This window comes from Vespa crabro, chromosome 7 (genome assembly GCF_910589235.1).
Source record: "Vespa crabro chromosome 7, iyVesCrab1.2, whole genome shotgun sequence".
Taxonomy (NCBI): Eukaryota; Metazoa; Arthropoda; class Insecta; order Hymenoptera; family Vespidae; genus Vespa; species Vespa crabro.
The window spans coordinates 268353-284726 of record NC_060961.1 but is presented as its reverse complement, the minus strand read 5'-3'; the positions used below and the strand labels follow the sequence as shown (position 1 = coordinate 284726).

Genomic DNA, 16374 nt, shown 5'->3' with positions numbered 1-16374 from the left:
ATTTTTTTTTCTTCTCTCGTTACATTTAAGTCTTCTTCGAAATTGTGCATAACAGAGTGCTATGTTATCGGCAATCGTTCGAAAGATACGGCAGAACAATTGTGCATTTTGTTCGAAGCTCGACCGTTCGATGGCACCACTATCGACCTTGTGGTATCATGCCTAGTACAACGTTACTAGATATGATGTTTTTTTTTTTTTTTTTTTATAACGTGAACGATATATGTCTATCGATGAATTAAAATCGATTACCGAATTCTTAACGAACGATCGTTTGCGCTCATAAGCGTATATCATAAGATATTAAAGGAAAACGATGTAATAATGGCGTATTTAAGTTATCACTCGTTATTGCTATTATTGTCCATCATTTTTCGTGGTACAAGGCTGCTACGATATAAAAATTAAAATTATGGAAATTTGTTAAAAATCGGTATACCGATTGTGGGGAGGATACGCGTAATCATTTGCACGATTAACGCTCGGCAGGTTGTTATAATAGCGTTGCGGTCGCGCGCCTCTGCCCCTCCAATGTTACCCCCTCCCCCGTGGCGACGGCGAGCCGGCCGGCAAGTGGCAGGCAAGGGGATGTTTACGGCGTAGCCACGGGGACGGACGGCCGTCCGTCCATGTGTTTCAGTCGAGGACTCGTCGTCCGCGTGAACGAACGTACACGCGATCGATTCTTGCGTTCGGTATATCGTCGTCTCTTTCGAATTTTATTATTATTTGCGATCGTTCCCGAGGTTCGCACGAAAAGACGCAATGCGCTTATCTCGACGAAATATTAACGGAGGAAGGAGGAAATAAGAGAAAGTGTATATCGTTGTATATTTATTGCTTTTAACATGAGCCAAAAGACGCCGATCGAGTAGTAAAAATTGGTCAAGTTCGATCGAAATGTAGACGCAGATTGATCGAATGGTTTCACTTCCAAACTGTTGCGCCGGTATTTTTAGAGAGATAGAGAGAGAGAGAGAGAAAGAAAAGGAAAAGAAAACGTCGTCGGTGGTACCTTCGAAGCAGCGAAAGAGGAGATGGCGGTGACAAGATAAGATAATGGGAAGTCTCACGGCGAGGACGAGGACGACAAAGGTGGAAGATAGAAAGAGAGGAAGAGGTGATCTTTTTCAAAGTGTGTTATGTCCTGCGTGCTTTCGTCGACGGGACGAAAGGAGGAGCGTCATGCGGGCTGGTGTTTGTCGTTGAGGAACGACGCGAGGGACCGAAGGAGGAGCATCGTCGAAGTGTTGGTGGTGGTGGAGGAGGAGGAGGAGGAGGAGGAGGAGGAGGAGGAGGGCGAGGAGGAGGGGGCCGAGGGGGAGCCGGCGAAGCAGCAGGGGGCCGAGGAAAAAGGGAGCTTGGAGGTAGCCGGTGACGGGGGTGGTGAGGGCGCCGGTGGTTCCTCGCAAGCTCGTTATTCTTCCAAGTACGAGGTGCGCAAAAGCCATATCGTTGATGCGAGGATGCCTCGTGCCGTGCCAACGAGACGAGGCCTGCAGGCTTTGGCCCTCGTACTTGCTACCGCCTATGTCACCATTCTCCTATATCAGGCAGTGGCACCTCGTCAGGTTAGGACACGATCGATCATTCTTTTGTCTTTTATTATCGCTCGAGATATTCTCCTCGAGATCCCTTTTGTAGAAAGGTAAAGACGAGGTGCTAAAACAAAAAAAAAGAGAATGCAAAAAGCTAACGAACGAAGCGCACGGCGCAGTAACATTTCGATTCGATTCGATAGCAATCAATGCTCCCATTGTTTTGTTCTTTGCAGTGGATCGAAGAGATGAGCAGCGAGGTTAATGGTAGAAACGAACCGTTGGTCGAAGTATCGGCGGCGTCTAGAAGGATCGTAATCGGCGAAGGAGGATCGGCTATGACACCACCGCTTGCTACGGCCACGATGGTACCCTTCTCGACGAATCTGGATGACGTGTTTATCAGCGTTAAAACTACCAAGCACTATCATCGTTCTCGTTTACCGGCCATCATCGGCACATGGTTTCAATTTGCCAAGGATCAGGTACGTGTCGTTGCCTTGCAACGTTGACGGACGCGTTATGAACGGAGCCAAGTGCGTTTATCGTTTACGTATTTAGAGCCTGGGAATTTGTCTCTTCTCGCGATTATATTCGGCACGGAATAGATGTTACTTTGTGCGCGTACTCGCGCTTACTCGAGCGTATTCGCAGATTCGAGGAGACGCGGACAAGAGCGGAATTGTCGTTCGTCTCGCCAACGAAAATTTCATTTTCCCACGAGTCCGTTTTCTTTGGGCTAACTCTCTTTTTACACGTTCGTCCGCCTTCTGAACGGATCACGTATTTCATTACTATGTATTTATTTGCCTTACCTATCGTTAATAACGATAAGGTAAACGATTAAGGACGAACGCAAGGACGAAAGAGAGCGTCAAACGCGAGGGATTTCTTTCTCGAGAATCGACGCAAGAACGAACTTGCCGATATTATCTCGGAACGGCTAATTGCGCGTATTGTAAATGCTTCTCTTTGCTTTCTACCGCTACATGCCGTTTCCTAGAATAGTCCTTAACCCTAGAGAGATGGCAGGCGCGAGCCCTTCTTACATCCTACAACGAAGAGAAAGGGAGAGAACGCTTTCGAGAGATTTACGGGCGAAAAACATTAGAGATAGCTTGCCTAGAGAGGTAGAGCTCGCATAGATCCTCAACGAGAGAGAGAGAGAGAGAGAGAGAGAGAGAGAGAGAGAGAGAGAGAGAGAAAGAAACGAAACGCCCTTTTCCCTGTCTTCTTATTTCCTTCCTTTCTACCACGAATTACGTCTATTGTATTTACCAGCTCTTGTACACCGTTGAAGGTTTTCGTTATTATTATACGTTTACGAGAATTACGTTGAAAATTCTATCTTCGACGTGTCTACGTTTTTTTTTTTTTTTTTGCGTTAAAAGGCCTACTAATTCTAATTATTTCAACGTATACCACAGAAAAGAAGTCTAGTTTTGTTAAATGCTTACCAAGGACGCGTTTAATTGTCTTTCATGCTCTTAATGAGACGAACTTTGAGAACGGTTCGGTTGCTTCGAATCGTCTTTGCTATTAGAGCCTTCGTTTAGCGCGTAACGCGAGAACGTAATATGAGATTCGTCGTCGCCTCTTCAACTAGAAAAGTGCCCCGCTCATTACGACTGATAACGCGACAAATTTTCCTACCGTAACTCTTCTAACTAAAAGAGTTATTTATAATACTAACGTAGATAGAACGCGCAGAAACTTTTGTTTCTTTCGTTTTTCCCCATTAAATTTTGGCCGCACAGAGCAAGTCGGTAAAACTATGTAAAGGCGGTTCGAGTTGTACGGTTCACCCTGTATATAAATATGGGCCGCAGTCGAATGGAATCCGAGGAGCTCGAGTGAAATTCGAGGTAACAGCCAGCTTAAGGCTGCCACTTGATGCGCGACGAAGAAACGATCGGCAACGTGCACTTTGCTGTGCACTATTCCTCGCTTCTCTTCGCTCGGTTGGTATACTTGGTTGGTATACTTGGTTGGTATACTTTCGGACGAATTAGTTTAAACTCGATTGGCGCCAGCGAGGAAAATCGTCGACCAAATTTTAACTGTCTGCTCGACGATGCGTTTTTCCCTCTCTTTTTCTCTCACGTAATTGGTCGGATGTCCTAGACCTCTAGAGAACCATCAGCCTTCCGTCTTTTACTGTCTGTTTGTCAGCGCCTCTCTCTCCCTTCCTCCTTCCCTCCTTCTCTCTCTCTCTCTCTCTCTCTCTCTGCCTGCCCCTCCACGGGAGCTCGAACTAAAAATAGGCGTCCATTTTAACACGTGTACTCATCTTACGTTTCTCTCGTAGTAATCGTAAGGACGCGAACTCGAAGAAAAAAAAAAAAAGAAAAACAAAGTCTCGGAGCGAAGAATAATATAACGAGAGAAATATTGTTTTTTGCTTTGTTACAGACATGGTTTTTCACCGATCGAGAGGATCCATACTTTCAGAATCAAACGAGTGAGTATTCACTTCGAGTAATTTTTATCGCAATGGTAGCTTGTCTTCAAATCGATCGAAGGGAAAAACGTATGGGAAAAACAATGGCTTCGACGATATTAACTTTAGAATCGTGTTCTGTGTTTGCCGTGACATCGTTCGGGATACACTCTCCGTCGACGTTTAGGTCGTTTGCACGTTCAAATTCGTTGGTATGCGAGGGAGCGGTATCGAAAGTGCGAAGAAGGATGCGCGGTGTCCATGGTAAAATGGAAACCGGAGGGTAGAAAAAAAAAAAGAAAGAGAGAAGAAATTTTGCTAAAGCGATATAGACGGGCCAGCGGCATGTGTGAATGCGACGTGTTCCGGCATTGCGTGCATTCTGTAAGTGCAGCCTCAGGCCAGATACGCGACTATGGATGACGAAGAGGAGGAGGAGGAGGAGGAGGTGGTGAGGCGAGAGGAAAGATACAAGAGAAGAGAAGCCGCGAGCCTCCTAAGGAAGACGTAGAAAATTTCAAGAGTTCTCGATCGTCGTTGGAAACAATCGCGATCTTAAATAGTTTGAGAGAGAGAGATTTACTTTTATTTTACATATATATTTATGATATTCGAATGTTTGACTCAGCGCTTGAAAACAAGGCCCTATAGGATCGTTTGTGCATTTTTTCATAATGACGTGCTAGAGAATCAAAGGTAGGTCGTGATTGGATCGGAGAAGGAAGAAGAAGCACGCGAGCCCTCGGGGATCGTCCGACATTTGACCTCGGCACGCGCACCATGATCCTTTAAGCGTTTGCCTCATTACTCCTTCCAATTACATTTTTCGTCCGGTTCTTCCGTTCGTCGTTTTCAAATATAAGCTTACCTAATTTCTTTTTTCCCCCCTTCACCAAAAGCATCACGGATTCTCTTGAATTTAAAATCTATGATTTCAGACGGCCACATGATCGACACCAAGTGTTCGTCCTCTCACAATAGACGAGCCCTTTGCTGCAAGATGTCCGTCGAGTTTGACAGATTTCTCGATAGCGGTCGAAAGTAAGTAAACCATTTCAAGCGATCGATGAGCTCGACGCTTGTTTGTGCATAAAACGCGTCCAATTAATTCGATTACTAACGCCTATCATCGAACGTTTTTCATTTGCCGTGTTGTCGTCCTGCGTAGGAAGATTAACTGGATGTCGTTGACGCTAATCGTTATTTCCTGTTCATTTACTCGCATACTCTAATCGAGCTTACACGTTTTATCGATTCAACCAGATATTACTTGTATTAGTACGTACAAGTCGATGAATATGAGATACCGTCCGCACCTAATACGCGTGCCAAAGTGAAAAATATTCGACCGCCATTCGACAGGTAGAAATGATTAACAGAAAAGCAGATTAGCGCGTAATCGAGCCAATTCGAGCGTCAATATCGTCGTCGATCGTATTCATCGCCAGAGCGGATCGGAGCACGCGTACCGCATAGCTTTAATAGGCTAATACGAATTAATTATTCTACTTATCCTCGTAGAGATAAATCTTGTTGTACTCGCCAACCTGCTCTTAGATAATACATACGGTTACGGTTGCGAAGATCTCGTAGAGAAATCTAAAAGACCATGGCTCGTTTCCTTTTTCTTTCTTTTCTTTCTCTTTTCCTTTTTTAAGTGCATTTTCAAGTGCACTTCCCCATTCTTCTCTCGTTTCTTCGAGTTTCTTTTGCTCGATCGAACTTTAGCCGCAGGGCAATAACTTTTCTACGTTCTATCTCGCACTCGAGATTTATCCGTTCGCGGAGGAAGAGAGAAGAGGAACATTGGACATTCGGTATTATCGACGTTGGAACGAAAGGAATCGTCCTTTTTGGATCGTATCTTCGACATCGATACAGGCTATTATCGATACTCTCTTCGTTATATCTCGAGTAGATACCGTTTCGTCCATTATCCGAACCGATATGATTCAAACTTGCGACGTGCCACCTAACACACTCTGGCTTCTTTTACCTTTGCGGATAATCTAATAATATAATGGCAGACTCGTTCTGTTTCATTACTACCGCATGAGTACTTTATTTCATGTGTTTGTAGCTGAACGTAAATTCTATTCTATTATCTTTCTCTCTTTCTCGTCTCATCGGGGATCGATAGGGAGAAGAAGAGAAAGCGAAAAGATGACGATCGCGAGGAGGATGAGGATTCCATGTGGGGGGGGGGGGGGGAGAGAGAGAGAGAGATGCAACTGCCAGATTACGCGGACAGGTAGATAGATGGGTCCCATTATCGGCGTAGCCGCATTAAACGCTTCTTTATATAGCTGTACATCTATAGGATTTACGAAGCACGTGAGATCTCCTGGCCCGACAGGAAGATACTTATCTCGACGCTCGACCGTGAGGCTCCGCCTAATTGTTTGCTCTTGCTACGTCGATCGGTATAGTCCCCTTTGCTCGCCGCCGGACCGCGAACTACGTTCAATTATCCAACGAGAGTTATCGTTCTTTTCCTACTTTTTTTTTTATTCCTTTTCATTATACGTAATAATATATTAATTGAGTATTTTTTCTCGATTCGTACAATAACACAGGATCTTTTGTCTCTTGTTAAAGTTATCCTTAACAATGGTAAAAATTGAACAAGTTCGCGTCGAGCGTAGGAGATGAGAGAGGCCGGAAAAAGGATATTATTCGATGCAACGAAGCGTCTCGGATGTTCTTTGCTTCGCGTCGAGCGCATTAGCTACGCCGAGTTTCGCGGTATGCAGCGTGCAAACGGAATCCCGATAGCATCGTTATAATTTCTCTTGCCTCTTATCTCTCGGCAGTCTCGAGCTCTTATTCTTTGGTATTCTCTCTTCGTTTTAACTCGTAGCCGATGGACTCGATATCGTAGCGTATGTAGAACGCGCGTAGAAATCGCGCGCAGGTGTTCACGGGAAACTAACTCGAGAATAATAAATTGAGAAATACGAATGGGATCCGACTTCGAGTTATGCTTTTCTATAAACGGATTCAAACCTAACATCGCAAGTCAAACGTTCTCTTAGAAAATCATTCCAAATGTTGAGATTATGACGTCTTTGAAACATTTTACGGCATGCGCATCGAGTCATATTCCCTGAGATATATCATTATGTATTTACTCGATCCTATTTCTAGTAGTCGTACGTTTTTCACTTTTCTTTACAAACGAAACGTTATCTTTGAGATTTGTGTTTAGATAGGAGAAATAGAGAGTGAGAGAGAGACTCATCGAGCAGGTCAAAGTATGCGGCCCTAAAAATATTATCTCTCCTTCTCTTATTTTTTCACTTCTCTCTAGGAAAAATGAACGTTAGAAAAACACGTTTAATGGTCCGTCGTCAACGCGAAGCAATTATTATGGGTCCTCGACGAGGCTCCTGACTTTTTTTTTCCTTTTTTCAAGGTACCGCTTTTTCGAATTTATTTTTCTTTTAACGCCAGTTAGTCGTGTCGATAAAAGCATCGGCCTTGCGCCGAACGTTTCTGTCCTCTTTAACGTAGATCCATATATCTAAGTTTATAGATGTTCCTTGTCATCTGCGATTTATCGTTTCATCTATTTAATTATTTCTCACATTGGTCGCGTTCCCATTGCTAAAGATACGTATACTATTCGAACGTCGAACAGCTTGGACAAACTAACGGGCAGCTAGTTGACGAGCGATCGTTATGAGAAACACGGCATTTCTTCGCGCACACACACACACACACACACACATATATATATATATATATATATATATGCGCGTGTGACGGAAAAATCGACTAGAAAATAGGAAATATTTCATCGGATATTCGTACAGAAAAGGAAATTTCATTTCACGTCCATCTCTAAAAGTGACATAAAAGCCTACGACGCACTTTCTTTCGACGCATAAGGCGATATAGTACCTATGAAAAGTAGAAGAAGAAGAGAGTCTCTCGTATATCGGATGCGGGCTCCTTTGTCTTCGTTCTTGATATCTCGCTTTCATAACGTATTATCTGTTCGCATTGTTCTATTTATCGCGATACATCGTCACCGATACGAACGGAATTCTTTCCTTTTCGTTCACGGCGGTTTCGCTTTGAAGAAGCTAATTTCTAATCCGTGAAGTAATTTTCGCGATCGGCGAATTAACCGTTGCCGACGATATCGGGCATTGGTTTTCGTTGAAGCGCGAAATTCCTGCGGTACTGGTTGCTCCGCAGAGGCGCATCGTCCGTTTAAATAATCGCCGACGATTTCACACCTCGCTTCGTCCAATTATACGATCGTTTTACACGCGGACGCAAGGATTTCCGCTACCGATAACGAATGAAAGAAAGATTTATGGAATTTCAAGGTCTACCGTCTTTTAAATCGCTTTAACAACAATTCTTTATGTCGCCTATTGGAGTCGTTTTTCATATTTTTCCAAAGATTCATTGTTACTCGCCGTCGAGAACACCATAATAAAAAATAATCGTATCTCATCGAAGAAGCAAGCAGCGCATCGAATACGTAATCCGAGAATCGTCTGCCTCTTATTCGGCCCAATTAGTCCTTTCTTAACGAGCGATGCCACCGGGACTTGTTTCTTCGAGTTTAAGTGCCGCTCGTAAATTTGACCAACGGCGAAACTTTCACGAAAGATTCGAACGAGATATCCAAAAGAGAGGGAGATAAGTAGCGAGTAGATATTCTGCCGTGTCATTTATTTCAAAGTTTCTCTCCTCGACTCAACTCGTCTTTCGACTAAATAATCATATCGGATGACGGGTTTAGGTTCTGCTCTTATCGCGTTTCCTGGCCGCTCAATTTGCACGGTAACGTATTTATCGCGTCGTTCAAACAAAACCGAGACATTCCTTTGCGAGAAAGGCGCGTCGCCTATTCTATCGCCTTTCAACCATGCGCGCATATATCCGAAAGCTTATAGACGCAGTACAAACGCGAGTCAAATATTTCGATAAACTTACTTCGTTTGAAATAATACGCTAAAGCTCATTCTTGCTCTTTGACGAATCGGTGAAAAAGAAAACATACACTCTTTGTTTTCTTTTGTTTTGTTTGTTTGTGTCTTTTTGTTCTTTTTTCTTATCGTTCATCGTTCCTGCGTATATCCTCGCGCGAGTTCCTCGACGATAATCAACGACAACGGATGGTCCTCAGGTGCGGCAATTACGACACCGCACGATAGAGATCGCCCAGGAAAGGACAAGGGTGGGGAGAGAGGAAAAGAGGGAGAGAGAGGAGCACGTGCAAAAAACTTGCTCCGCTCTCTTGGTACGGAGTTCCTCGCAACGGTTAACGCTCGCGTGACTGCGTATTATATGTGTGCATGTACGAGGCTACCAGTAATGCCGCATAATAAGCGTTTAGGGACGACGATAGGACCCTCCTTCGTTACTTGCTCCTCTTCTCTCTCTCCCTCCCTCTCCCATTTGCTTTTTCTTTCTCTCTTTTCACTCCTTGCATCCTCCTCTTCTTTCGCTTTTACCTCCCATCCCTAGACCCTGCGGTCTTCGTAAGACCTCTTCGTGCGATGTCCAAGATGAAAGGCGCGCCACACGAGAGACGATAATATTAAGGATATATAGGATGTTGGATATAGGATATGGAAGGGTAAACAATTATTCTACAATTTCGATTCATTTTGCGCATGATAATATCGCATGATAATTATATGAAACCTTCGAATCCTATATTTAGGAACCATTAAGGATACGTATTACGTAGGAAAGAATTTATCGGTCTGTATTCCGGTCCAATTCCGGTAGGTATCGTCCTTCGCGAGATTCATTTTAATCGTTATAGATCGTTCGAGCCGAAAGCGAATTTTTCAAGATTCTCGACGCGCGAGACGTTCGAGGGCCGTGGGTAATCACGGTCCTCGGAGAGATATCTCGTTGTCGAGACAGGTCGTGTATGCATGCTTCAGGCTCGTTCACCTCGATCTTTCGGGTAACAGGACGAAGAAGGAGAAGAGGGGACGAGCGTGTGCGCTTTAATCTCGGTATGCCCACTCGAAACGAAAAATCTTCTGTAATCCCGTCTCGGACGTTTTGGCAGATGTATCGCGCTCGCTGCCATCGCGTTACCGTCCTTTCTCTCTGCGTGATTCGAATTTGGTTATTTGGTTATCTCCTTTTTTCACTCATTTTTTTACTTGCTCTCCTCTTCGTACGGAACGAGATACGATCACTAGGAAAAAAATTCCTCTTTCTTTTTTTTTTTTTTTTTTTTTTTTATTTCTTCTCTTTAGCCTTATAGATATATGATAATTTCGTCCGTTAGACCTTTATAATGTAATAGAATAAAACTCGTGGACGATGAGAAACGCGTTAAAAATCAAAGCGATTCGTAAGAATTGTCTTGCGTCTCGATAAAATGTGGCAAAATAGTCACGATCGAATTAGACTGCGCTGTACCCTCGAGAGATCGAGCCACGTGATTGGCTGAGGTCATATCGAAATTAATCGAGCTCGTTCAACGCTACGAACGCGTCGCGTAACGTGTCACGTAGCGTCGTTTGACTTCCTCTTCTGGCTAAATCTTGTTTTCGTTTGACATCAATCGTTGGGTTCGTTCGTTTGTCCGAGTTGTAAGTTGAAAAGGGCTTTTCGTAAAGAGAACACGACGGAATAGGGATGGATGGACGATGGAACAAGAAGCGATTTTTGTACGGACAGGCAAAGTCGATTGAGAAATCGAGACACGTTTCGAGGAAGGCGAACATGCACGCGTTGCTTTCGTGGAAGAATGTGCCTTTACGTGGACACACGAATGCTCAAACGTTTTTCTCTTATTCGAGATGTTTCTTGTATCAAAGCAAACCGGACTAATTGCGATCTTGTCTCAATCACGATCTCTATCTACAATGGACGATTCGATTGATGATCGTTTGAAAAATCTCTTTAATCGATTAAAGGAAAAAGCTCTCGCTTCGACGGCAAAAGAATCGAAGGAGAGAGAGCTGTTGAAACTCTGATAGATTTATTTACGTCGATGCGTGGACTCGCGTTCCGAGTTAAATGCTTTGGAAGCTCCGTATCTTCGTTGGAGAACAAGAGCAGAGTGCGTGTCGCCATTTGCAGAATCTCATTCGTCGAGAGGCCAGTACCGAGCTCGGTGATGTCGAGCTGCCGATGCCAAAGTTTGCAGTACGTTTCTACTGCTCTCTTATATGTATATCGAAACTGGTTTGCACCTGATACCAGGTTCGTGATCGAATGACGCGTTTCAATGTGCGCTTTCTCTCTCTCTCTCTCTCTCTCTCTCTCTCTCTCTCTTTCTCTCTCTCTCTCTTTCTTGAACTAGCGCGGCCTTTCTCTTCTCTTCTCTGCTCTGCTCTGCTCTGCTCTGCTCTCCTCTCCTCTCCTCTCCTCTCCTCTTCTTCTTTTCGCGGTTCACGAACACCAGGCACACGCAAACCCTTTTTCTCCCACTCCGTCTTTTGGACCCTTTGATTTGTTTCACGGGACGTGGACCGATGCGCACCGTTCAACCGAGATACGATGATCCAGAAAGCCTCGAGCTATGGCCGTCTGAATAGGGTCATTCCATAGGCACTTGGCGTTTTATTTTCGATTATTTTCAAAGAACAAGAAGATTTTTTTTCGAATCGCACGTATATACGATTAGAGCGAGACCGTTAATAAATTTGGTCTTTACGTTTGTTAAGACGTTTCCATCTCGTCGTATAGTCGTTTCTTCGATGAGCCGAGCATGTGTTGCCCCTCGAGTGGATCGACCGAATAAAAAGCAGACAAATGATTTTCTAAGAATTTATGTCGCTGACGTTCGAACGCGACGTTCTTCGTTGGCTCTCGGCTCGATCTTTTAAAACGGATAATGCGTCTATGGATGGGCTCAACGAAACGATGGATAGGCGGTGTACGACTTTTGATCTTTCTTAATGAACTCGATTCTATGCGTTTTCGATTGGAGACACTACCTCGTCGTCAAGAGTCTAATGTCTCTCGTAGAAAATGGATAGGTATTAGAGATTAGACGTATCATTAAAATGCAGTTTGACGTTGTTAAACGTTCGTCCCACCGTAGTTATTATATCGGCATGCTCTCGCTAAAGAAAGAGACGAAGAAGAGACTACTAGGCACCGTCTTGCGTTAGCCATCGCGAACACTTGGAAGGCAATTTTTGTTATCAATGTAATATTCTGCAGCAGGAGGCCCCGGAAATGGCTCGTTGGCTCTCACTGCGCCCGTTCATTGCTACATCCGGCGAGACGTTCACCGGTATATATACAATACGTACGTTTAAAAAGTCGATAACACTCGAAAATATTACAAACTCGTCTTCTTTTTTTTTTATTTTCTCTCTCCTCCTGTCAGTCTTTTATTTAACATAATGCACTGCGCTCTACCGTATTTCCATTATTCACCGATCAACGTTGAGAAGATAAAGACGTTCCTTTGTACGCGCTTGGACGCTTGGATAAAGGATGAAAATAAAATTTCGTCGCTATCGCCGCTATCGTATTCGTAAGCGTAATCATATCTTCACGGTGTCGAAGAAAGAAAATCTTGCGGTCAGTGCGTGTACCTCTTTTTCTCTTTACCGCCGTATAACGCGGTGTATCGAGTGTCCAGAAGTTGGACGTCCAGCGACATTCGATATTTTTGCAGGGGCTCTCTCTTTTTTCCCTTCCTGCTGCTTCAGCACCGATAAACGTCTCTTCTATGTTCCAAATTGAATCGAGTTTAACGAGAAATTCTAAAAGTGTAAAAACCTATATATTTTGCACGAGTTAAAGTTTGTAACACGTTACGATCTATCGCACGAATCTCGAATATATCGGCTTTTATGTGCCTTTGATCGCGAGCGTCCAATCGCGGTGATTAATTTCACGCAATGACATCGATTATCCCAACGTCGGCCATCTTTCGCGCGGACACAATTTTATCCTTTATGTCGTTCCTACGTGAAGCGTATATCAAAGCGATCGCAAGTTTTTATCTCCTCGAAAGAGTTACATCGGTATTAGTCGCTCGAACATGGAACAATATTCATTTCCTTTCTTTTTCATATATAGTACGACTTTTAGTCTTGACGTATTAACGATACGTTCGATTGGAACAACAAAAATTCAGATATTTATTCGCGCTAATAAAGGATCGAGCAAACGATTTTCTAAGGAGCGTACGTATGTATGTATGTATGTATGTATGTGCGTGCGCGCGCGCGTGCATGCGAGCGAGGAAGAACGTTATCGACGTTACGAGCGAGATTGCTAATTATGGAACTATCGAGGCGGCACCGACGCGACTCCGTGGAAAACGAGCGCTCGGACCATTTGCGAGCGCTTAACTACTTTTCTTATCGAGCAAAAATATTGCTATCCGATAGCCAATCGCATCTTTACACTCTTCTTTCGTGCATCTTCCTTTTCATTTCGCTTGCCTACGAATAGAAATTTTCTTTTTTCTTTATCCAACGAACGGATAACGGTTCAAATCGCATACCGATCGCGACGTCTGCCAGCGAGATTTCGCGATATCGAGCGTATGCTCTAACGAGGCTTCTTCGCGTTTTGAAAATAAATATAGGAATACCTAATGAAAACTGGTTGTAAATTAGTTAGACGGTAGGATATAAGGTGTACGAGCGCACCTGTCCAAGATCCAATTTATCTCGTATTCTCGGCTGCTCGGTGAATTTTTTGTCTACTTTCGTTGTGCGATCAAAGAAAAAAAAAGTGAAAGAGGACGAGAGGTAGTAGAGAGCGTGCCTCGGGCGGAAAAGGTCAGGGCTGGCGTGTGCCATAGTGCCGTGTAGTGCCATAGTTGTCGTAGTGCCCGTAGTTAATAAAAACGGGCGTGGTAAGCTCGCGCCATACGAGTTGCTCGTTAACTCCTCGATTCTCGTACATGTATGTATCGTACGTTGACTCGCTTCGAAAACGATCTTGGCCTTTACGATAGCTTCTCTATGCATAAAACGTTAACGATCGATTTGTCGATCTCGTAGCAAATCGATAGAAACGCGATCGTACCATCCAGACACACGATCGAGGTCAATCTCTGTACGTTGTCGAGCACGACAACGTCTCTCTCTCTCTCTCTCTCTCTCTCTCTCTCTCTCTCTCTCTCTCTCTCTCTCTCTCTCTCTCGTATTTACGTGACGTGGGAGGGCGGACTGAAAGAGATCGACGATCGGCAATTTTCTCGACGTGTAATTTCACCTGTTGCACATCCGGCGCGTATTCGACTTGTAAAGGTAAACGAGCCGTGATTATCGACGGTTCCCGTGTCGTTTTTTCCTCAAGAGGAAGAAGACGAGTGCGCAGGAAACATACAAGCGCGTGTAAGAATATCGATGTGGAAAGTGAGAGAGAGAGAGAGAGAGGGGGGGGGGAAAGAGCATCGTTCCGAACGGCGACATTTTCTGCCAACATCGTATTCTATATTTTCCATTTATTTCTTTTTTCTTTTCCCCCATTTAATCCTTTAAATCTTAAAGAAAAGTAATCGAACATGGACATTATTCAACGACGGAAGAAAATTCTGAAATACGTAAATATAACGTTTGTTTGGATTTCACTGAAGCCAATGTTGATCTCCGGAATAATATCGCGTCGAGATTAACTCCAGTACGACCCTTCGGATGGGAATCAAGTTAGGAAGGTTTCCCACAATCGAGTACGACAGCTACCCTCGTGACCCTTTTTCACATCGCAGCACCGAAACACATCGTTTCTCCCCTGGTAAATTGATTTTAGTCGTTGCGTTAACGCGAGTCCCAGGAAAGTGCGCTTACTCACCATTTTGCCATTTTAAAAATGACAAAAGTGATCGAGTCAATCTTTCTTTTAATGGCGGATATAGGTTAGATTCGTTATATGAATAATTTACATACGGACTCGATCGATGGGCTAATCGATATCGTATAAGAAACGTAAATACCCGAAGAGTATTTACATCGTATTTATGTATTTACATAGTCGGTAAGGAGAACGCACGGACAAATATAGAACAAGGAGAAATATAAACAAAGGATTCGTTTCGTTAGATCCTCTTCAGTCTTCTGCGATGCTCAACTCGAAAGACACGCGTGTCGCTCGCGTGTGGAAAAGCGCCACGTGTTTCGGAGCGTGATGGAAGGGTCGCGGTGTGCCTTAGAAGAGGGTCGGTCGCGCGACTTCCCACGGTAACTATGGAGCATCGTTAATCCTATCGAACGAGAGGGCTTGTGTCTCGAGAGCGATCGCGTATAGGGTTGCGTCCGATGTCATTTCTTTCAGTCCCTTGGTCAATTTCGCGAATGTATTTACGAGAAATTTCATTTCTAAAACGGTCCGTCCAGAGGCCGTTTTAGAAATGGTGTACATGGAAGAAGAAAAATATTCTAGTCAAGCGATAACGAGCGGATACACCTGCGAGAATATACCAGAAGGAATCCATGTGGCTGCACGTAGCCGCATGTAGACGTTTTTACGAGACGGACGCTTCTTTAATAATCCACGCACGATCGGATTGCGTGGTCGAGAGGTGCGATCTTACCCAGAGGAGATGTCTAGAGAAGGCTTCGCGACGCCTTTACGTACGATACGTACGAAAAAGGTTAAATACAATATCGTAAACGAATCTCAAAACGAGACTTTCTCCATGTTTTTTACGTCAAAGTATTCGCGCGCAAGAATATTTTTATCCGACAATTGTTATTTAATTTTTGGAACAAGTTAATTGTTTTGTTCGAAAATGAAATTCGTTGTGTCGAGTTCGTGGAAGAAGAAAAGGAAAAAGAAGGAGAGGTAGGTAACTCGAATTTGCGCATCCGGTTTTCAGTTGCTCTACCGCGAGCTAAATGCTCGTTTACACTGATAATTAACGACGCACCACACCCACGACTCATTCGGTTTGACCCGGCCTCGCCGTCAATTTGTCGGCTCGTTACTCGATCGCCGGAACGAGTTTCTTTCGGAGGAGCTTAACGACACAGCTCCGAACTATTCCTTTCTCTTTCCGCGAATTATTCGCTTGGCTTGATATCAAACGAAATTCAATGTTGATTTACTCAATCATATTATTTATATACTGATCGAAATTGTTCCTCTACCTTAAATTTAATTCACTCTATAAATAGTTATAAATATGCATATGTATCTATCTCTGTTCGTCGCGTTATCTACCGAAGAATCGATCAGTTTATTATACCTTCCCTATGTTGTATACAGAAATTGGTGTTTTCGACGCGAACTTAAACTTACCTCACTTTCGGTTGTACGTTCCAGGTGGTTCTGCCACTTCGATGACGATAATTACGTGAACGTACCACGCCTTCTGAAGCTCCTGGACAATTACAACCCACGGGAGGATTGGTATCTTGGTAGGCCTTCGATACCAGCCCCTTTGGAAATCATCAGGCAGGGACCAGAGCCATCGAAACGACCGGTAACTTT

General features: G+C 43.9%; 1 protein-coding gene across 1 annotated transcript in view; it reads left to right on the top strand.

Moving 5' to 3' along the window:
- Positions 1-95: 95 nt before the first annotated feature.
- The window catches only part of LOC124425748 (fringe glycosyltransferase), a 29768-nt gene continuing 13489 nt past the window's right edge, over positions 96-16374 (top strand). The window contains exons 1-5 of the mRNA XM_046966566.1: positions 96-1571; positions 1775-2023; positions 3951-3999; positions 4917-5019; positions 16207-16366. Coding sequence (XP_046822522.1) covers positions 1143-1571; positions 1775-2023; positions 3951-3999; positions 4917-5019; positions 16207-16366 — 990 coding nt within the window. The 5' untranslated portion in view covers positions 96-1142. The remainder of the gene's footprint in view (positions 1572-1774; positions 2024-3950; positions 4000-4916; positions 5020-16206; positions 16367-16374) is intronic.